The sequence below is a fragment of the Chironomus tepperi genome, unplaced genomic scaffold (genome assembly GCF_022539635.2).
Source record: "Chironomus tepperi strain 1889 unplaced genomic scaffold, CSIRO-AGI_Ctep_v1 contig_9, whole genome shotgun sequence".
Taxonomy (NCBI): domain Eukaryota; kingdom Metazoa; phylum Arthropoda; class Insecta; order Diptera; family Chironomidae; genus Chironomus; species Chironomus tepperi.
In genome coordinates this window covers 398,302-418,516 of record NW_027226131.1, presented here as the reverse complement: position 1 = coordinate 418,516, position 20,215 = coordinate 398,302, and the positions used below count along the sequence as shown (strand labels likewise).

The following is a 20,215-nucleotide window of genomic DNA, read 5'->3' as shown; positions in this document are numbered from 1 at the left end:
ATGCCATTACTCCGTGTCATGTGCTGTTTTTTTCGTGGTTTACCACTACGAGGTGTCGTGGAACAAAAACGATTGTCTGCCATAGCCTATGGACTGGCAATAGGTTTAAAGTGTCGCGTCGTGTAGGATAGTTTGAACAAAACTGACCAGAAATCTGTAAAAAATATCTAAAATACCCTCTTGGTTCTTTGAACGTTCTTTGGAGCTTACAATTATTTTATTCATTATAATTTAAACATTATCTCTTCTTTTTAAATATAATCTGATGATTTTTGTAATAAATAGCAATAAATACTGACAATTAACATACATAAATATAGATTAAATTACATTACAATGAGAACTTCTTATTGATTCACATGCATAATCTCATGACTAGAATGTATGACCATATGTTGATCATATTCTTATATTTAAAATTAAATAGTGGATAGGATTAGGGCTTTAATGAGATGCTTTGATGAATAATTTTGGAGAAATATTTTCTATCCATTTTTTTTTGTGTGTGCTTCTTTCACATCTGCTTATCATTTATGTGTCTTTACTCATCATCGAGATTGATGTGAGCTTTCAATATATCTCCTGCGAGTAGGAACAAAAAAATTTGTTTTTTATACTCAAGTTACATTAATATGTAGAGGATATACTGTGTGTAAATTGTGTTGTATTGCTGTAAGTTAATTTTTGTGTATTTTTTGTGTATCGTGTCATCTGGGGCAGTTGTGGATATATATTTTTTTATTCATGCCAACTTATTCATGTCTGTTTCAAAGTGTAAGAAGATGTGTGTAGTAATCATCATAATTCATACCTAATTTATGTTTTGACCACATACATTCGCAATTACTGGATATAATTGTCGATAATGGTACCCAACAATTTTCATTTACTTCACCCGGTCCAACTTTTAATCTTCGGCTCAGATGTAATGTTGAATTTACTTGAATACATTCACCGTAATTTTTCCTACATACTTTATTGATCGAACGATGATGATTGTTATTTGCCTTTCCTGTGTATGGATGAGTACCTGTGAAATTTTTTCAATATAATTTATGTTATTAGTTCCAATTTGGGTGATGTAAAAGCTTGAGAGCTCATAATACATGAATAGGAGTGAATTTAGGTTTGGCCAAGGTGGGATTCGATCCTTGATGTTCTTTCTTGATTGACTCCAAATGATATTCGAGTCTACTTCGAGCTTTGATATAGCCAGGAAAAAGTTGCCATAAAGGTGGCTGGTTTTATCAACAATTATTTTGCCTTGACTTAAACATCATCAAGATCAAGGCCTGCTAACACTTAAATAAAATTATCTGCTTGTAAGTATCAAAACACTGCCTAGATAGGAAGCATTTCTGTCTGGGTAAGTGTTAAAAAAGTTTATTTGCCACAAGATCAACTGCTTGATAAATGAGTCTAGGCTAAGTTTTTGCCTACGACAGATAGTGCATGGTCCGAGCGACATAAATGGAAAAGGCTTCGTCATGACTCCATCAAGGGGTCAATTGCCATTAGTAATTGGTGCGTTAAGAAGCTTTTGTCATTCATGTCACTTGGATCATTAAAGGCAATATCTAATCCTAGACACTGCATATCTTAGATATTCCGTTTCTAACCAAGTTTAAGTCTAAGCATATCTAACCCTAAAGATAGCAAATGCATCTATCTGACAACTTTTTATGTGAATAACATCCTAGTTTAATTTCGACACTATATTTGCACTAGCTCAGTGATAGGCAACCTTATATTTTTCTCGGCACACCTTGGTAGTAAGCTTTGAACTAAACCGCACAAAGCATTTGATTCATATTTCCAAAAAAAAAAAATGGCAGCACACAGGTTGCCCACCACTGCACTTGCTCCAAATGAGTCAGATACTTACATTTAATTTCCATAAACACATTAGGACTGTATTCGTACTCCTGCTCAAATCTTGGATCTTGACTTATAATAACTACTTTTTTCATTGATGGACAGATATTTTGAAAAACTTCAGGTTCCTTTGATTGTCTTGGTAATTTGAGAACTTCTTCAGTCGGATAATTTCGTTCCTGATTTTCATAATCCTCAAATATTAAGTCTTGAAATGGTGAGTCATTCGAATTAATGGCAATAACCGGTGGATCATTTTGTTCCTCATAAACAATTTGTTCAGGTTTCGGTAGCATTTCACCAAACCATTCAGGTCGTGGACGAAATTTAGACTTTGGACGGTGACCAATAAATCTCTGCTGTCCCATGACTATGCTTACGATTGTCATTATTACTATCTAAAAAAAATTACAGAAATAAAAAAGAATAAATTTTCTGTTTAGTGACAGGAAAATACGAAAATTATACATAGTGCTGCTATCATACGACACGTTCACATTTGCGGACGAAGGAAGGGGTAGAATGAGCACATAAATTGTGTCATGAATGAATGCCAGAGAGAAGAAGAAGGTAACTAACTATTGCATTGCGGTTTCAGCATGAAAACACCTAAATCATGTAATTGCAATTTCCACAGCATAAACTTTTCTATTCTCTATACAAGTAGCTATAATGTTCGGTACGATATAAAGGTAATGTACACATACACAGCTAGTTAGTATTGATTGTCCTCAAATATATTATAAATTGTTTATGGCAATTATTCAATTTACGCCATTCAATTGAACCTGATTTTGTTATTTGATTGATTTGATAACGCAGCAAGTGGCACTTTTACGTAGTTCGTATGACTTGATGACGAAAGCCACACATAATCGGACAGGTAAATAAACATATACAGTATTTAGGAATTACCAACAATTTTTGTCGTTCAAACTCAACTACACGCGTAACTTTCATGCATTTTCATGCTATTACCAATTGTATGATTTACGAAGTAGAGCGTACATAAAATGCTAAATTGAGAGTAAAACGTGCCAGTCGAGAATTTTATTGTCAACATTTTTTTTTTGCCTACATTTTTATGATACTTTTTAGCTTATTTTTGATGAAATTGACGGTTGTAACTTCAGTTTGCATAACACTTAGCTTTGTACTATTGAGTTACTGGCTTATTGGTCGGTTTGATAGCTTAAAACTAATTTAAAATGCTTAAATTTGATGATTTGCAATTTTTCACACAAAAAACTTACAAAAAACACGTGGATTTTTCCCCTTGAAAATTTGAATTTTTTTTGACCGTTAAATTTCAAATAAAAATTGACCGTTATTTTCCATTTAATCTTTATCTCTTTTTAAACAAACTTTGCAGTGAACTACTTCAAATTGCCTAATTAGAAGCTGGCAAACAGCCATACTCTTACTGATCGATACCCAAAAAATGCGCTCAATACCCCCAATCAATAACACCAAGACACTCAACATTTTTTTGTATTCTTTCCTTTCCCCGTACTTTTTTTTTTATCCACACCGCATTCAATCCCTTGGTGTATGAACGTGTATGCTGATATGCCGACTTGTGATAAATGGACTCTTGATTAAGCCATACACTCAATTTATTGAATGAATGTTCTTCGAAAGCCTTATCGAAATGTAAATTTGCTTGAGTCTTGCTGCAAATTTTTGTCACGTTGCAGACATTCTGTTTTTTTTTCTGAATCCACTATTAATTGCTTATGTGATAATTCTTGTCGTAAAATTGAATGTTGAATCTATGAAGGAATAAATTGACTCATCTGGCTTATCAATATCCTTAAGGGGTATTTTATATTCACAAGTTGACATGATGTACGTACCGATTGAATTAATTACATGCATGTATGAGTAATTTACATTTTTACAACATGAATGGGGCTTATTTTTGGATACAGTAATTGAAGTGGGATGTAATGAGAATTTTGGGATAGACAGATAGACATGGATTGAACTGGATTTAATTTAAATCCAGCAGGATGGTAGAGACACGCTGGCTTTATATCTCGCACCATTTTAGAGTCTCGCTGACCTGGTGCCAAATGTTGGATCGATTGACCAATTTAATGGCAATGTCCTGTTGTCGAATCATCCATGTAACATGCCAGAGTCACACCGGCTTGATGCCAGATCAGCCGACTTAGTGCTTGATTCGATTTAAATCTGGCAAGATGGTAATGTCATACTGGCTTTACATCCTGCACCATTAAAAAGTCACGTTGACTAGATGCCAAATGCTGGATAGAGCCTTGTGCCGGACTTTAGATCACCTCAGCCTGATGCTGGATTTTGTATCAATTAACAAACTTTTACTATTCGGGTGTCATCATTAAATAAAGTTACATAACTATTATTTACAGTATCTATAGTAATGTCTCTTTAATAGGACATAACAAGCCTGATAAATATCACACAAAACTTTAATTTAATGAGCCATGTGATTATTATTTCAAATGATAGCAAACAATGCAAAAAGCTCATTTTAATTAAAATTTTTAATACCATAAAACGGATTAAAGTGTTTGCTGCTGCTGTGTTGATTTTATCCAGTCCTACAGTTATTATTAAAATATTAATAATTACGGGAATGGACTACAAAAACATTTACAAATCAGATCGTGGTCAGCTGCAATGGGTTAATTGGGCATTCAAATAGGAAAATGCATCAATTTTTGGTGTGTACTGAACAACAAAACCCAAGCATTAAGCTTTTCAGATCATTTGAGATCCAGAGCTGCGGTTGGGCGTTGATGATTGATGATGTGCGGTAGACCAAAGAACTCATGGAAAGAAGCTGTCGATAGAGATTGTATTACACTTGGATTTGGTAATTGGCAAGCGGTAGCCAGGAAAAAGCCAAATTCAGACGCCGAGTGAGGGAGGTCATGAGTCACATTTGATCTGTACGGCCACCGAAGTAAGTAAGGAAGTATGATTCGTATGAAAAAGGACAAGAGAAAAAGTGTCTCCTGCCGAGGTTCGAACCCATGACCGCTTGATCATCACAGTAATTAGAAAGTCCGAAGTACGAAACCATTCCACCACCGAGCCACCTCGACTCACATACTACTAAACAGCTCTTCCTTAATATCAACTAAACTATCATTTAAAATTCCCAACTGTACCTGCATAAACTGATCACGTGCTAATTCAAACGCATTTGTTAGATAAAAATGCACAAGAATTGTCAATAGAAAATAGAAAAAAAAGCAAATAGAAAGCACAGTGAACTGCAATAAAATATTCACTCTCGTGTGTATAATATTGATTGATTCGAAAATGCAGAATGTTGTGCACAAAAAAAAATGCTATTAAAGTGCCATTCAAATCGTTGTTCGTCAAATACAAAAAACAGCATAAACGAGCAGTGGAGTGATAGATTGTCAGAACATGTTAGGATAATGCTCGATATCCAAAGTGGCTAAATGAAAATGTGTGGCTTTATCAAAAACGACCGTTAAATTTTTTCAAAAAAAAATTCAAATTTTTTTGACCGTTACTTTTAATTTTCTTTGTAACGGAAATTTTTATTTTAAAATTAGTTGAGTTCGAACTGTTCGACAATCTAATGTCAAAAAATTCTAACTTGAGACGGCCACAGTCTGATATTTATATTTTTTAAATTCACCTCTTTTATGCGGTGGAGTTGGAAGCACTCGGTCGGGTTTTTTTTGAAAGACTTTAAATGCACTTAATTAGCTTTTGAATTGAGAATAAATGAAATTTACCATAAAGCTTCGTCTTGAACATTTTGCTTGTTTAATACAATTTTTTAGTGCAGCAGTCTATTGAGTCGAGCTTCTTTCCACATTCACTATTTCATCTACATGTCAACAACGGAATTTTTATATATGAAATTTTCTCCTGCATATGTACAAACAAAGTGCAAAAATGAAATTAAAATAAATGCATATATTATGGAGTTGGATATAGGAGGATGGAAATGCAAATCGAATATCTCGTGCTACCGCTGATGCTGCAGTCTAGGGGAGCTAATTTATGAGATATTAGTTATGTTGCACGTTTCTTGACGATGGTGAATGTTTTATGAAAATGTATGTGGCTTCAGCCACACTTAATTTATCGCTATCATGGACCAACCTCATCTTCTCGCGGTGGGAACCGTCAATCCTAAGACCTCGTTTACCATAAAGTGCTTTGACTTAGTTAAATAGCCTAATGAAAGAATCAGACTGAAAGAATATTGTCAATTAACTCATTCTCATTGCGGTCATGTAACTGCCTCTGGTGAGGCAGTTTAATGTTGATAAATTGACGATGGCGATTAAATGACTGCACTTATGGACGCAATTTGTAAGCGAAAGTCAGCACTGGCTCTACTTTAGCTATTAAAAGAGAAGGCAAGGATCACAATTGATCTGTTCGGCCAGTGAAGTAAGAGAAGCAGAGCTCGTAGTTGACCTGGATTTTGTATCGACTCGAGTAGACTTTTCCATGCAAAATTTGAGTCAACTCCGAGCTCTGAAGTAAAGTAAGTAAGTATGTAAAAAACTCATCAATTTGAACCTAATTATTGTTCAAGTAGGTTGAATCCAACCAACAAATAACTACAATTTAGGCCAGTTTTGCCTAAAATTTCTTGTGCTACGGGACACCTTAATGGTAAGGCACGAAAGATACCGAACACGATATGATCATGTTATATCCAGGATCAAAGCCAGCCCGAGATCATTTATTCATCCCGAACAGCACAAATCAGTGAATCCATCAAAAATCCTACCCAAGACTGGCACGACTTTGACTTAATTCCGGATTCAATTCAAATCAGTCACCATGACAAAGTCACGCTCACTTAGTCATTTTGCATCGATTAACGAACTTGAGCTATTCGGGGAGACCAGTGAAAGAGAGTAATTTGGCTGGATAGACCACACTCTTCGAAAAGGGAATAGTGTTGTAGCTTGGGGAGAGATTCAGACTTGCTTTATTGCCCTTGGTTGGAATTTACAAGGGAAAGTTCAAGATGTTGCTCGAAGAGCAATATGACATAGGACGGTAATGAAGGAATGCCAGTTAATGTCAAAACTGAGAATTTGTACAACCTTTGTGATACAGACAGCAACAGAGTCAGATGGAGAGCATTTTGTAGTAGCCTAGGCTCTAAGGCGGAAAATGGTTCCAGCAAGTACGTAAGTAAGTACTCACTCTCTAGTCACTGCACAACTTGGTGGTAAACCTCGATCCAAACTGCACACGACTAACGATTCATGGCATTTCCAAAAAAAAATTGACAGCACACAATTAAGATAAAACTGAGGTAGTAAATCAAAAACTGTAATCCCGAACATCTACAACTAAAAAGTTTGAGACGTTTCAGCGTCACATTAAGGAAATGGAGGCAAAGATAAGGTAACAAAAAAGTTCCTGAATCGCATCTAATGCATGACAACGATTATTTTTATATCCCATAACAAATTACATTCAATTCACGACAAAAAAGCTCAAAATAAATTAAATATTCAAGAAGCATAAAAGCTTGAGAAATTTTCCTTAACTTTTCATCCCTAGACTGCAACCAGCTAGCTGCTTCTCCTTTCACACATTTTGTGAATAAATTTATTGCATGCAATGGAGGAACAATTTATTTAGATAGAATGAACGAATGTGAGCGTGAATGAGAAGAAATGAGGAATAAAAAAAAAAATGTAGCTTTCAAATTTGAATCATGTTTTGGAGCTACCTAATGCACACACACATACACATACCATTTGCACTGGTTCATCCAAACACAAATATTTAATTAAAAAAAAAACAGAAAAGTACTTTATTTGAATGAAGCGACTATGAAAACCGCCATGAATTAAGGATGAATGTGTTTGATGAACATCATACAGAATAAAAGAAGGAACAGATTTTTTATGTAGCACACACATATCATACGATTCGTTTCGATGTAGATAGCTCATATTGTATGAAAATATAACATGATTGCTACATATTTTAAAAGAGTGCAGAGTTTTGCATGATATTTTACATGCATCATAGTCCTACATAGCAGCATCTCTCAATAAATTTAGTGTTTTTTTATGAAGAAAATTGACGCCTTTTGACTTTCACTTTGATCGGCTGGGTTGGGGTGGGTGGATAAGATGCGAAAACTCAACAAACTGATCTTGTAAAGAGCTTGAACTTAAAGTTTAACTTCCATTCTATCGAGTTACTAGATTATCAATTTGTTTGATAGCTTAAAACTATTGCTAAATGCTTTAATTAATGATTTTTCTGCTTTATTTTCAAAATTCCTCAAAATTTATCCCTTCGACAAAAATTTGAATTTTTTTTGACCGTTAATTTTCAAATAAATTTTGACCATTTTAGAGCTCGAAGTCGATCGAAATTTTGAATAGAGTTGAATTTTTTTTTTTTGTTTTCTTCAAACAATTTTTAGTTTGCTTCTAAATTTTTTTTGTTTAGCTCTAAATATTGAAAATATTTAAAAAAATAATTGAATTTTTTTAAGCCGTTGAAATTTTTAATCATAGGTTTAGAACTGAAATGGATACAATTGTATCTTTTTATGCAGGCCGGATAAGTTACTGGAATTGATTTCTCAGTATACACCTACCTCTATTCTATTCCCTACTCAATGTGACACAAGATCTTGCTCCTATTCTACGGCTTATAGGAGTGTATTCGTCAGGTTTAATTGTAGGAGTAGGGTATATCATGGCTAGGGAAAGGATATTTGCACCTTAAGTAGGGGTTCGTTATACCATGAGTAGGAGCAGAGTATATCTAGGGTAGGATAGGCGTCTCATGGAAAGTAACACACTTGGCATCGGTAATTGGCAAGTGGTTGCCAATGATAGAGCCAATTTCACATGCAAACTAAGGGAGGCATGGATCACAATTGATCTTTAGGGCCAACGAAGGAAGTAAGTAAGGATAGATGTAGGTGTATGGTAGGATTATATCAAGAAACCAACCCTCAAATGATCTAACTGGATCTTGAATATAATCCGGAGTAATCAGTTTATTGTAGGGTTCCTTAAAATGAGCCTGCAGGCCTCCAGTTTAGCGAACCCTAGTTAAATATTACATAAATCCAGATCTCTAGACAAAAATGCGTCCGTGTCCCCCGATCAACACGAAGACTTTTCACATTTTTTTTTTTATTGCATATGAAACTCAACATCACACATAAAGGATATACAGATTCGCACATGTATGAGAAATAAAAAAAAAAGAAAAAATATTTTAATGAAGAGAACGAATGATGCATGTTAATTAAATTTCAATGCAGATTGAATATAGACAATATGGGGTAGAAATTTTATAAGACTTATGAATCATTCATCTGATGATGAAAAATGAAATTGGTCGTAAACGATACAGCATGATAGAAATTTTAAAATTTATCATCATCATCATCATCATTCCTCCACCAACATCAAAAGCAGGTGAACGATCAGGCGGATCTGATCAATTTACATCACAAAGACCAGCTAGGAGTATCCCAGAACCGGTACCAACAACATCTAGAAAACCAGCTTCTGAAACCTCCGCACCAGTCACCATAAAATCGCAAAATAATCATCCACAACAGAAACCCTCAAATCAGGGAAATCAAAACAAAACACGAAGAAACAGGAGAAGGGGAAGGAATGGAAATAACAACAGGTCAAAGCCAAAGACCAATAACAATCATCAACAGAACTCAACGCAGGTTGTAGAAATTATGGACCTAGACTTCAATTCACTAACCTTGGAAACAAACAAGGTCGATCCTGAACCTTCATCCAGTGGTAATACAAAGGAACAAATTTCACCAGCCCAAGGCACAATCGATGAATGCATGTTCTTCATCAACTCATTCATCGAAATCATCACCAAAAAGCCAGAGTACCTAAAAGAGGAACAGGTACAACAAGCCATCGGCCAAAAAGTTGCCAAAATCTACATGAGTCAACATGGATTGTAGTCACCAAAGAATCAACGTAATTTACTGGAATGCTAACAGCCTTGCAGATAAGATGTTAGCATTTCTCGACTACCTCAGCATGCAAAACGTTGATGTTGCGTGCATATCGGAAACATTCCTAAAACCAAACTCCAAAGTAGACTCGCATCCTGACTACGTAATTCATCGATTTGATCGCATTGATAGACCAAAAGGTGGTGTTGCGATCATTGTCAAAAGAAATCTAAAACATCAGCTTCAACCAAGTTACAACACAAAGCTAATAGAATGCATCGGAATAAAAGTCTTCATCAACGAATCAATAAGCTGCCACATCCTCTCCGTCTATCTTCCAGGAGGAAGCAAAGGAAGGGAAATAGACGATCACCTAAGAGATGACATCAACAAAATAACAAACATCAGAGGAAACTACTACATCTGCGGAGACTTCAATGCAAAACATCGAGAGTGGAATTGCAACGTAGCAAACAAAGCCGGGACAATACTACAGGATATGTCCGGGGAGTTCATGATCTACTACCCCGATTCACCAACGTATTATCCAGAAGATCCGACGAAATCTGTATCAACAATCGACCTGATGCTCTCAAATTCCAGTCTGAACACTACAGAACTAAAATGCACAGAGGCAATGAGTGACCATTGCGCTGTGTATTTTCAAATCAGGACATCCAAAGTTGACAGAACAGACAACACAGTTTACAGATATGACTACAGAAATGCCAACTGGAAAAAATTCAAATCGTATATAACTCGTCGCATCGAAGACAGCACTCTGGAAAACCCATGCAACACAGTAGAGGAGATAGAACATCATATCAAAGTATTCTCAGAACTCATCATGGATTCCAGAAACAAAACTGTGAAGAAGAAAAAGATCAACTTTGAATCGACAAAGCTCACACCAGAAATCAAAGACTTAATCAGGACGAAAAGAAGTCTTCGACGAAGATGGCAACGTAGCAGAGATAATCAAATCAAAACTGAATTAAACATCCTACAGAAAGTCATCAAAAACAAAATTAAGGAACTCAAAAATACAAACTGGAATAAGCGGCTTTCAGAAATCCAACCATCAAACCAAACAGTCTGGAGGATTGCAAAGCATTGCAAGAAAGGTTCAAAATCGATGCCACCGTTGATTGATGCAGATAGAACGTTCATCACTAATAAGGAAAAAGCCAGCGTTCTCAGTGACTATTTTCGTAAAGCTCACGAAAATCCACTTGAGGACAACAACCCAGTACATACCCAGGAAGTAGACAACGCAGTGAAGGAAGCATTGGAAGGAGAAAATAGTGACTGCACAGAACTTACAAATGTAGAGGAAATCTCATACATTGTAAGAAATCTGAAAAATCCTAAAGCACCAGGATTAGACGATGTCAACAACATACTCCTCAAAAATCTTCCACCAAAAGGCTTCGAATATTTGAAGTTCATCATCAACACGTGTCTCAAACTTAACTATTTTCCGAAAGTTTGGAAAAAAGCTAAAGTAATCCCGATCCCAAAACCTGGCAAACCAGCAAACGAAGTGAGCAGCTATAGGCCAATAAGCTTGCTTAGTTCCCTAAGCAAAATATTGGAGAGAGTATTGCTGAATAGAATAAACGAGCATCTGGAGGATAACAACATCATTCCGACTCAGCAGTGTGGCTTTCGCACAGGACGATCAACATCTCACCAACTCATCAAAGTAATCAAAACAGCAAAGGAAAACATAAACAGGAAGAAATCAACAGGAATGATCTTCCTAGATGTGGAGAAAGCATTTGACAGAGTCTGGCATAACGGACTCTTGTTTAAAATGATCAAATTAGGGTTTCCACTACCACTTATAAAAACTGTAAGATCTTTCCTAAGTGAAAGAACCTTCTCAGTTTTTATTAAAGGTCAGTTCTCAGAAACCAATGAAATCAAATTCGGAGTACCACAAGGAGCAGTGCTTTCACCAACTCTCTACAACATCTACACATATGATATTGTAAGAGAAACAACCAACAATATCGCACTCTTCGCAGATGATTGCATTGTATCATTCTGCAGAAAACTCAGCCGATATTGTAACACATCTACATTACAACAATACATGAACAAATGAAAATAAATCTCAACAAACAGAAGACTCAAGCCTTATTCATCACAAATAGGTACTCCAGGCAACTTCCTAGAGACAACATCAAATTCCTCAACGAACATCAAATGGGAAACCGAAGCTAAATATCTGGGAATGATAATCGACAAGAGAGTGACATTAAAGAGCATGTAGAATATTGACCAACAGAGCTCACACTGCACTAAGACTACTTTATCCCCTCATCAGCAAATCACATCTCGACGTTCGAAACAAACTTCTCATCTACAAGCTAGCCGTGAGACCCATCTTCACATACGGCTGTCCAGCATTTGAACGGATGGCAAAAACACAACAAAAACTACAAGTACTACAAAACAAATTCTTGAGAATTGTTCAACAAAACAAGATATGAAAGGATATCATCTACATATTGAAGCAAAAATACCCTCTATGAGGACTACATCGGAAAGTTGCAAGCGAATTTCAACACTCGTCTTGCGTCGCGAAACACCGAATAAACCACAACATAAATTAAAGCAAAACAATTTCAAAATAAAATCAAAAACTAAGTGATTAAGGCGATAAGTCAGAATCCTTTAAAAATTTAAATACAAATAAAATGTATCCAAACTTTGTACATAATTAAGTTAAAAATTTAATGAATAAAAAGTTTATTTTTAAAAAAAAATCATCATCATTCATTAGCAATTAGAGATTAAGTACGGTAAGTATTAATCACATGTGAATTGGATTTGATATCGCAAATCATTTCTCATATCGTAATCAGCTTGTGATTTTTTTTTGTGACGATAAACTGCTCTTTTTGTTTGCATATGACGTACATTATTAAATACACTATTGCTGGATATTTTGTTTGTTGTTCCTATAGTGCTTGTAATGCCCCTGTACACAATGATTCACTTTGATTGGATTATAACATGTAATCCAATTGCATAATTTTGCAATTGTTACTTTTTTGTGTCACGTTTGGAGTGTATGGGATATGTCAATTTAATTATCGACCTGTATATGGCATATTTTATGAAATTTATATAGAGGTTGTAGATTTACATAAGAGTTCTGTGAAACTTTTTTTTTTGGGATTGTGTAACCTTTAAAAGAATCAGTTTTGGGGTTGTCGATGGAAAAGTGATTGAAGTATGTGATTTAGTAAAACTACAAAGAAATAATTCAAACTTGAATTAGATTAACACAGGTCAGGTGCATAACGAAGGATGCTGATGCAAATTAAAGGATTTCTGGTCATAGAGACAGAATTGTACTTTGTAGTTGGTTGGTATTTGGTAATTTGCGACAGACACCATCAATAGAACTAGATTCAGGTGTCATTCTTGGATCATAATTGGTTTGTATAGCAAGAGAAGTAAGTAAGGAAGATCTTTGTGTGAACTTCTGGGGAATGTAACGCTTAGGAGGGAAAGGGAGGTTAACAATGCTACGGAGTACAAATTTTGGATCATGATTTTGTTTCAAAGCGTTACGGTGGGTTCAATGTGGGCAATATGAATTGATTTCACTAATTTTCAAATTTTCGCAAAAAGAATTAGATCCAAAAAATTTGAATCTTTTGATTGCTTTTAGTTCCAAAATATCTTATTTTTCGAAGCTTCGTTCCTTACTTTAGTGGTCCGAACGTTCCATTAGTGAAATACTAGGACAATTGCCAATTGCCAATTGGTGTAGAAATCGATCGATGAGTTATAAACTTCAAAACGAAATTTAATAAATTGCTTAAATAGTTAAAACGGGCAGTAAGGATCGACATACAATCTTGACGCAATTGTACGAAAATATCCGTAGCATGCAAAGAGCATGCTTTCAAGAGCAGAGTAAGGCGAGAATCACACTCCCGAGCTCAATTAGTACATTTTAGGTGAGAAAGCTCTATAGAGTATTTATCACTCTTTGTCTGTTAGGGTAGAATCCATAAATTTAAATATTAAATCAAACGTGCCATCCAGTTTCCACGTGGAAGTTAGTAACAACCAGAAATCTTTGAATATTTAGGTAATAGTTTCTGAACTTTATCTTATTCTCTTCAGTTTTGACCTGAATTTTGATTGCATTTCAAATAACTGAATTCATTCATTTCTCTCAACAAAAGAATATCCATATTTCTGATCAGCTTAATCACCATTTCCAAATCCCAAATGAAAAGCGTTCAAATTTATTGATTTCTTCAACTCTTCAACTTTTCCCAATATAAATCCTGTTGCATGCCTTTTGTGGAAATTGAAAAAAAAATAAAATAAACTTTTTCATTTCATTTTGAATTCATTTTTTTGCTTATTTTGCGGTTTTTCTTTTGCCACAAATCGGTAGAACATTTAAAACAGATTTTTCCCATATTAAAATATGCACAAAAATTCTGACACATTTTTTCAGTTCCGAAAAAGAAAAAGTTTTTTAATTTTGAGAGATTTTCCTCTATTTGCCGTTATATGGCACGACGTAAAAAAATCAATTGGACTGGCTTAATTAAAAATAATATTATTCCATAAATGAGGAAGCATAAAAATAAAATCATAAAAAAAAATTAATGTCGACAGCTCTTTATCAAAAATTATCTGTTAAGGCAATCCATATTTAATTAATAATAAGTAAATTTTTTTATCATGAAACCACATGTTCATCAATCAAGGTTACTTATGTAGGCACATTTTCACGTTATTTACCATCATCGTCTCCTTACCATGCCGTGCATGACAATAATGCCACACATATCAAAACATTTGCAAGCACTTTATGGGTAGTAAAAAATATATATCCATTTATAAATGTTTGTAAAAGATTAAAATTTATATCCATTGCTCCTCCAACATCATGTAGAGATATTGCCACAATATACCAAACAATTGCGTCCTGTGCACAGGTGTATAATTAAACAATTAATGACAATTTTAAATTTTTACATTCGGTAATTTTATGTTTACTTTAATACTTTTGTGCACAGGACATTCACATGTGATGCTCAATAAAGTATTAAGCAGAAATAGGGAGTTTAAGCAAAATGTGAAGAATCTGGTCTAGGTTGAATGACTTTGCGATTTTAATTGTCACTACTGATTCACAGTAAATGAGCTTAATAAAAGTCAGATTCGGAAAGGGACAATTAACATATTACGTATGTACATATTACATATTACGCCCGCGGGGAGCGGGCAAAGTTGGAATTTTGTTATGCCTCAAGCAAAAAAGAGAGAGGAAGAGGTTTGTTCGACAGTGTATCCCAGTGATTCTAAAACGTTTTCGAATGCGATACAGTAAGGAACATATCTAGTGGGAGTTTTGTGTTTCGCCATACATTTTGTGACACATTTGAAAGTATTCTCGACAGATTACTATGCTATTCAATTAGAATCTTGTCCAATAAAAGAAGATGTTTGACTCCAAACATATCAATATTCAAATTTTTGAATTTTCACTAGAAAATGGGAAAATTACAAAGGATGAAACTTTTTTAAAACTCTATCTAATTGCCAACAGAAATGTTTGGGAATCACTGGTTTATGCTACTTGGTTTAACTTTGTTTGAAACTTAAATTGACAATGACGCTACATAAGACCATCGGAGAGTAAGGGTTCCCATAGAGTTTGATATTTCGAAATTTAAATGTACTTGATCCCCAGGTCAGTGGTTGTCAACCTTTTATTTTTCGCGGCACACCTTGGTGTTAACCTCAATAGAAACTGTACATGCAATATGATTCATGGCATATTCAAAAAAATTTGGTGGCAAACTAGTATGACAGATTGTCCACACCAATGCTAGGTGGACACCAACTTTGGAAAATCCCCTTGTCTACAAAGTCCCGATCTCCTTGCTTTAATTCTATAGAATTCGCGAAAATCGAGACTTTACGAACCCTCCTTAGGGAAGGATGTGTGCTCAAAAAATCTCAATTTCCGACAGACGTCAACAAAATCACAACTACCCATCTACGTCATTTACGAATGACACTCGATAGTAAATTGAAATTGACATGATGACAGTAAATATTATTACAGAGGAAATTATGAATATGTTGCTGTGTGCCATTGAGACATGACCGATATGTAGACGACTTTTGAATTTTGGTTTTGTAATTATTGGACGTATGACGCTAGGGGAGCTCGATGATCCCCAAAAGATCAATAAAATTGGAAAATTAGTTCCGCGTGGTTTTACAACTAATAATTATCCAAAAGTTAATTATTCCTGCTTATTTTGGTGGATATGTTGATGAATTTTTAATGATTCGATAGCAGCACTTTTAATAACTTATTGGCACTTGAGTATTATGCCTGGTTGACCTTATTTAACGAAAAAATCTCAATCCATATGTCACACTGGAACTTACCAAATATCCGTAATTATTCATCGTATTTTTTAAAATTGTTCTCTCGTCACTTCCTCAATTAATTTTAATTATGTATATATTATTTTTAAATTAATGTTTAAATATTAATTCACAATCCGTGGATTTCCGTTTAAAAAAATTGAAAATTCAGCACCAAAAAATTAATTTTCTTTCTTTTTTTTTTCGAGAGGCACCAACTCTTTATTTTGCCTTTTCTGAGGTGTCACTTTTGATTTGTAAACGATAACTGAATAAATTAGTTATGATAAACTGTGCTTTTATAGCACGACTGTTATCATATTTGTCATTGTATTTGCAATGATTAAAAAGTTGTTTGTGGGAGAGTACTTAGGTACAAAAAAAAATCACAATAAAAATGGATAGACTCACCGAAAAAAAAAATGTTAAAGGCCATGGCATTTGATTGAGTGGCTTTAGCGCATTTTTGAACGGTGATCAGGAAATTACAAGACTCAGGATAGCACAAGTCATTCAATTGAACCATGTTTCGGTACCAGACTGACATGGCTCTGAAACCAAATTAATGCCGGTCGGAGGTCGGATATTCGATCGATCAATCGATTTGTGTTATTCGGATTCGACACTAGCTCAACAATCAGATATAGATTATTTAACGTAGAAATGGACTAAAAAATAGCCACCAAGGCGCCATTCCTTAAAAGACAATGAGCATACTAACTAAATGAACGTGACTATAAAAATCAATATAATTGAGTATGTTCAACTTTGTTAGCATACCAAAGAGCATGTTTCTTGTCAAGTCGGGATTAGGGCATAGCTGAGTCTTTCCCCCAACACTGTAACGTAATGGTGCCTAGCAAACTACGATATGCTGTTTCGATAAGTTTGTAATCCGATCAGGAAATAAAATTACAAAAGTCTAAATTAAATTGTTTAGTTTTCAAAGGAAAATTTGTATGTAAAATAACGGTTAAATTTATTTTGAAAATTAACGACCAAAAAAAATTCAAATTTCCGAATGGCAAAAATCTTGCAAAAAACACGTGTTTTTGCTTATATAACTTTTAAATCAATAATTAAAGCATTTATTAATGGTTTAAAGCAACCAAACCAACCAATAAGCATATTACTCGATGGCACGGAGCCAATGCTTCAAATCCGAGCTCTCTATGAAGTCTATTTGCTTCGATATAGCACTTTACTCTCTAGTAAGCCATCCAGCCATTCAAAGTGACTTAATAAGTATCACTTCTTTCAAAATTGAGCATAAAAAAGAAGCGTAAAGAAACCAGTGAGAGTGAGAGTTGAAATAGAAAAAAAAAATCCCTTTTAACTCCATAGTGATAAGCCGTTATCGCCTGCAATTTATTCTCAATGAGAAAGAATTATTTCGAGTTTATGTTAATTATTAGTAATTGATTATAATTTATCGCTCTCAATTAGCTCCAATGCCAAAAAAAAAGAATGATCGATGAGATAATAATAAAATAGTCATAAATAAACCACGCTTAAATTAATGAGCATATTGCGATGCAGAACTAACTGTTCTGTGACTTTCAAAAAAAGATTTTTTTTTTTTTATCCTGACGCTCTTCCATCAGCCATGATAATCCTTTTGTTGGAATTAGCAACAGGTCAACGCAGATCTTTATCAGAACCCACAGATGACTTTTTAATTAATTTCTATTATTAAGCACTGTTGCTGTAAGCTTCATGATAAAAAGCATAAAAAATGAATGAAATAAAAAAATGGTAAGTAAAAGAATAATCGCTGATGATGTACGTTTGCGGTGTGGATGAACAATATTGTGAAATAATGTGAAACAAAAAAAGGAGAGCTTCCATTGGGAGACCCCGGAAACTGAACATGTGCTTTATATGCTCTAGAAATTTCTGTCGGCGTCATTTTCAGTTGAAGTTTAAATGTTAACAAATTAGTTGAATATGTCAGAGTTAAGTGTGCTTAACAGGGGAGTAATATTAGATTGAAGAGGACTTTGTAGTTCTACTAGCTGTCGAGGATTGTTGAGACAGTTTAAAGCTTTAACAAGGACGTAGTTCCTATGTTACGTCTTATTATTAGAACTACTGAGATGGGTTTGCATAATTGGATTTTGTACAAATTTAGACTCTAGTTTTAATCATCTATAATGCGTAGTATGACTCTCAAGATAATACTATTAATATTACATTCGTAAGGTAAAAGTCTAGAATATAAGGGTTCCGTCACGACTTCTTCACAGACACATTTATCAACTGCAAAACTATTTGGCCAACACATGACTTTCATATGAATGCGGCGACCATTTGGTGTTAATAAATGTAATAAATTTTCGATTTGTTCCACTTGTGCTTGAAGCTATCGTTGCTTTTTTTCCCTTAGAATTTGTGTTCCTGGGAAGCTTCTTAGAACAACAAAGTAATATCCAACAGCAGAGAAAAAGCAATGGCATAATGGTTAGAGTGACGACCTACCGATCTTAACGACCCGGGTTCAGTCCTAGGGAAAGGTGAATTAGTTTTTTTTGCTATTCTAGCTACGTCAACTCAGATTGTGTGATTCACGACACACTAATTGTGGTTAGGTACATTATATAAGTGTACCCTGGATCATGCACTGTGCAGAGTTGGGAATTTATCATCTTCAAAAGGCAAAAAAAAGCAATGTTCAAATTTCGAATATTGTCTTGATCTCGTATCTAAACATTTGATAAAGAATTGCCTCCGAATGTACACAGACAAGTAATCGCTGAAAATCCAGTTTAAGGCCAACGTCAGGACTCGGCCGCAGACAAGCATCAGGACTCAGCCCCAGGCCAGCGTCAGGACTCGGCTCCAGGCCAGCACAACTCTAACTTCTGGCTAGATCTGGACATGGAGCTAGATTTTCGGCAATTTCTACACCGTATGTCTTCCGGGAACCATACATTTGATCCAAGCGGATTCATGATTCCTCTACAGAGGCCATTTAATCAGCATGATTCCTATATATTCCATTCTTACTTAACGGCTCTTAACTTGCTTAACAATGAATTTTTCAATGGTAAATTTGAATTTAAATTTTGAATTAAAAAACAATTTTAGTTGAATGCACCTTTTGTTTTGAAATTTCAAGTTTGATGCAATAAATGAAATAGTAAACATCATTTCACGACACGTAATTCAAAACGACGTGTAGTAATTCTAGATAATGATGAAGTACTTACAATCATTTATTTATTTTCATTATTTTTTAAAGATGCGAAATCATTCATTTCGGATATCTAACTCACCATAGTAGCCAACCTTTATAACCAAATCTCCCACACAATCCCCAATCTACCGAAAAAATATTTCAGGTACGGAAACCCAAACTGAATTGAATACCGTAATAACTCTTTCATAATTGAGGTAAAATTGTATGGGAAGTTCTACAGCTACGGCTGATCCCTATTTACTGTGTACGGAATATAAAAAATGAAAGGATCAACATTTCATCATCCTTTCCATTCTAATGAAATAGCTTGACTTTTTTATGTTGATTTTTTTTTCTCTCCTACTGCTCCCTGCTGACCACGATCAAACAAATGAGACAGGACACGACTGGTGTCAGTGTATTGAATATGATGTGCTGCTTGTGTTCATAAATTTTCAATTAAACAGTAATTTAAATGATTCATTCAGGTTACCATGCGGCTAATACTTCTTTTTTTGCGCCAAAAACCCTTTTTTCCGGGTGTAGAAATATAAAAAAGTCACCGAAAGTTAATAAAGATTATCAAGCATGTCTACGTCACAATTATGAAATTAAAGTACGTAATCTACACGAAAAAAATGTTCTTTTATGATTCCGATTAATATGGAAATCATAAAAAATTCAAAAATAAATAAAGCATAAATTATCGGAGACGTCACATCATCAACATTCCGTAAATAGATCGCATTGATAGGTCGGGGACTGAA

General features: G+C 34.6%; 1 protein-coding gene across 3 annotated transcripts; it reads right to left on the bottom strand.

Moving 5' to 3' along the window:
- Positions 1–190: 190 nt before the first annotated feature.
- Positions 191–16,526, bottom strand: LOC139086290 (uncharacterized). 3 transcript variants are annotated; one of them, XM_070634707.1, is made up of 4 exons: positions 16,292–16,526; positions 1,886–2,273; positions 812–1,030; positions 191–582 (listed from the first exon to the last, which is right to left on the bottom strand). In XM_070634707.1, exons 1-4 carry the CDS (start codon positions 16,310–16,312, stop codon positions 542–544), a joined length of 669 nt encoding a protein of 222 aa, XP_070490808.1. In that variant the 5' UTR covers positions 16,313–16,526; the 3' UTR covers positions 191–541. The 3 variants fall into 3 exon arrangements, with proteins under 3 accessions (XP_070490808.1, XP_070490817.1, XP_070490801.1); XM_070634716.1 differs by having other exon boundaries at positions 191–762; positions 836–1,030; XM_070634700.1 differs by having other exon boundaries at positions 191–1,030.
- Between the last annotated feature and the right edge of the window lie 3,689 nt (positions 16,527–20,215).

Coding starts and splice junctions, on each gene's coding strand:
- LOC139086290 (XM_070634700.1), bottom strand. CDS start 16,312: ATGAATAATTACGGATATTTG. Junction 2,274..16,291: donor TGAATAATTACGGATATTTG/GTAAGTTCCAGT, acceptor AATTTTTTTTAG/ATAGTAATAATGACAATCGT. Junction 1,031..1,885: donor TGTGTTTATGGAAATTAAAT/GTAAGTATCTGA, acceptor AAAATTTCACAG/GTACTCATCCATACACAGGA.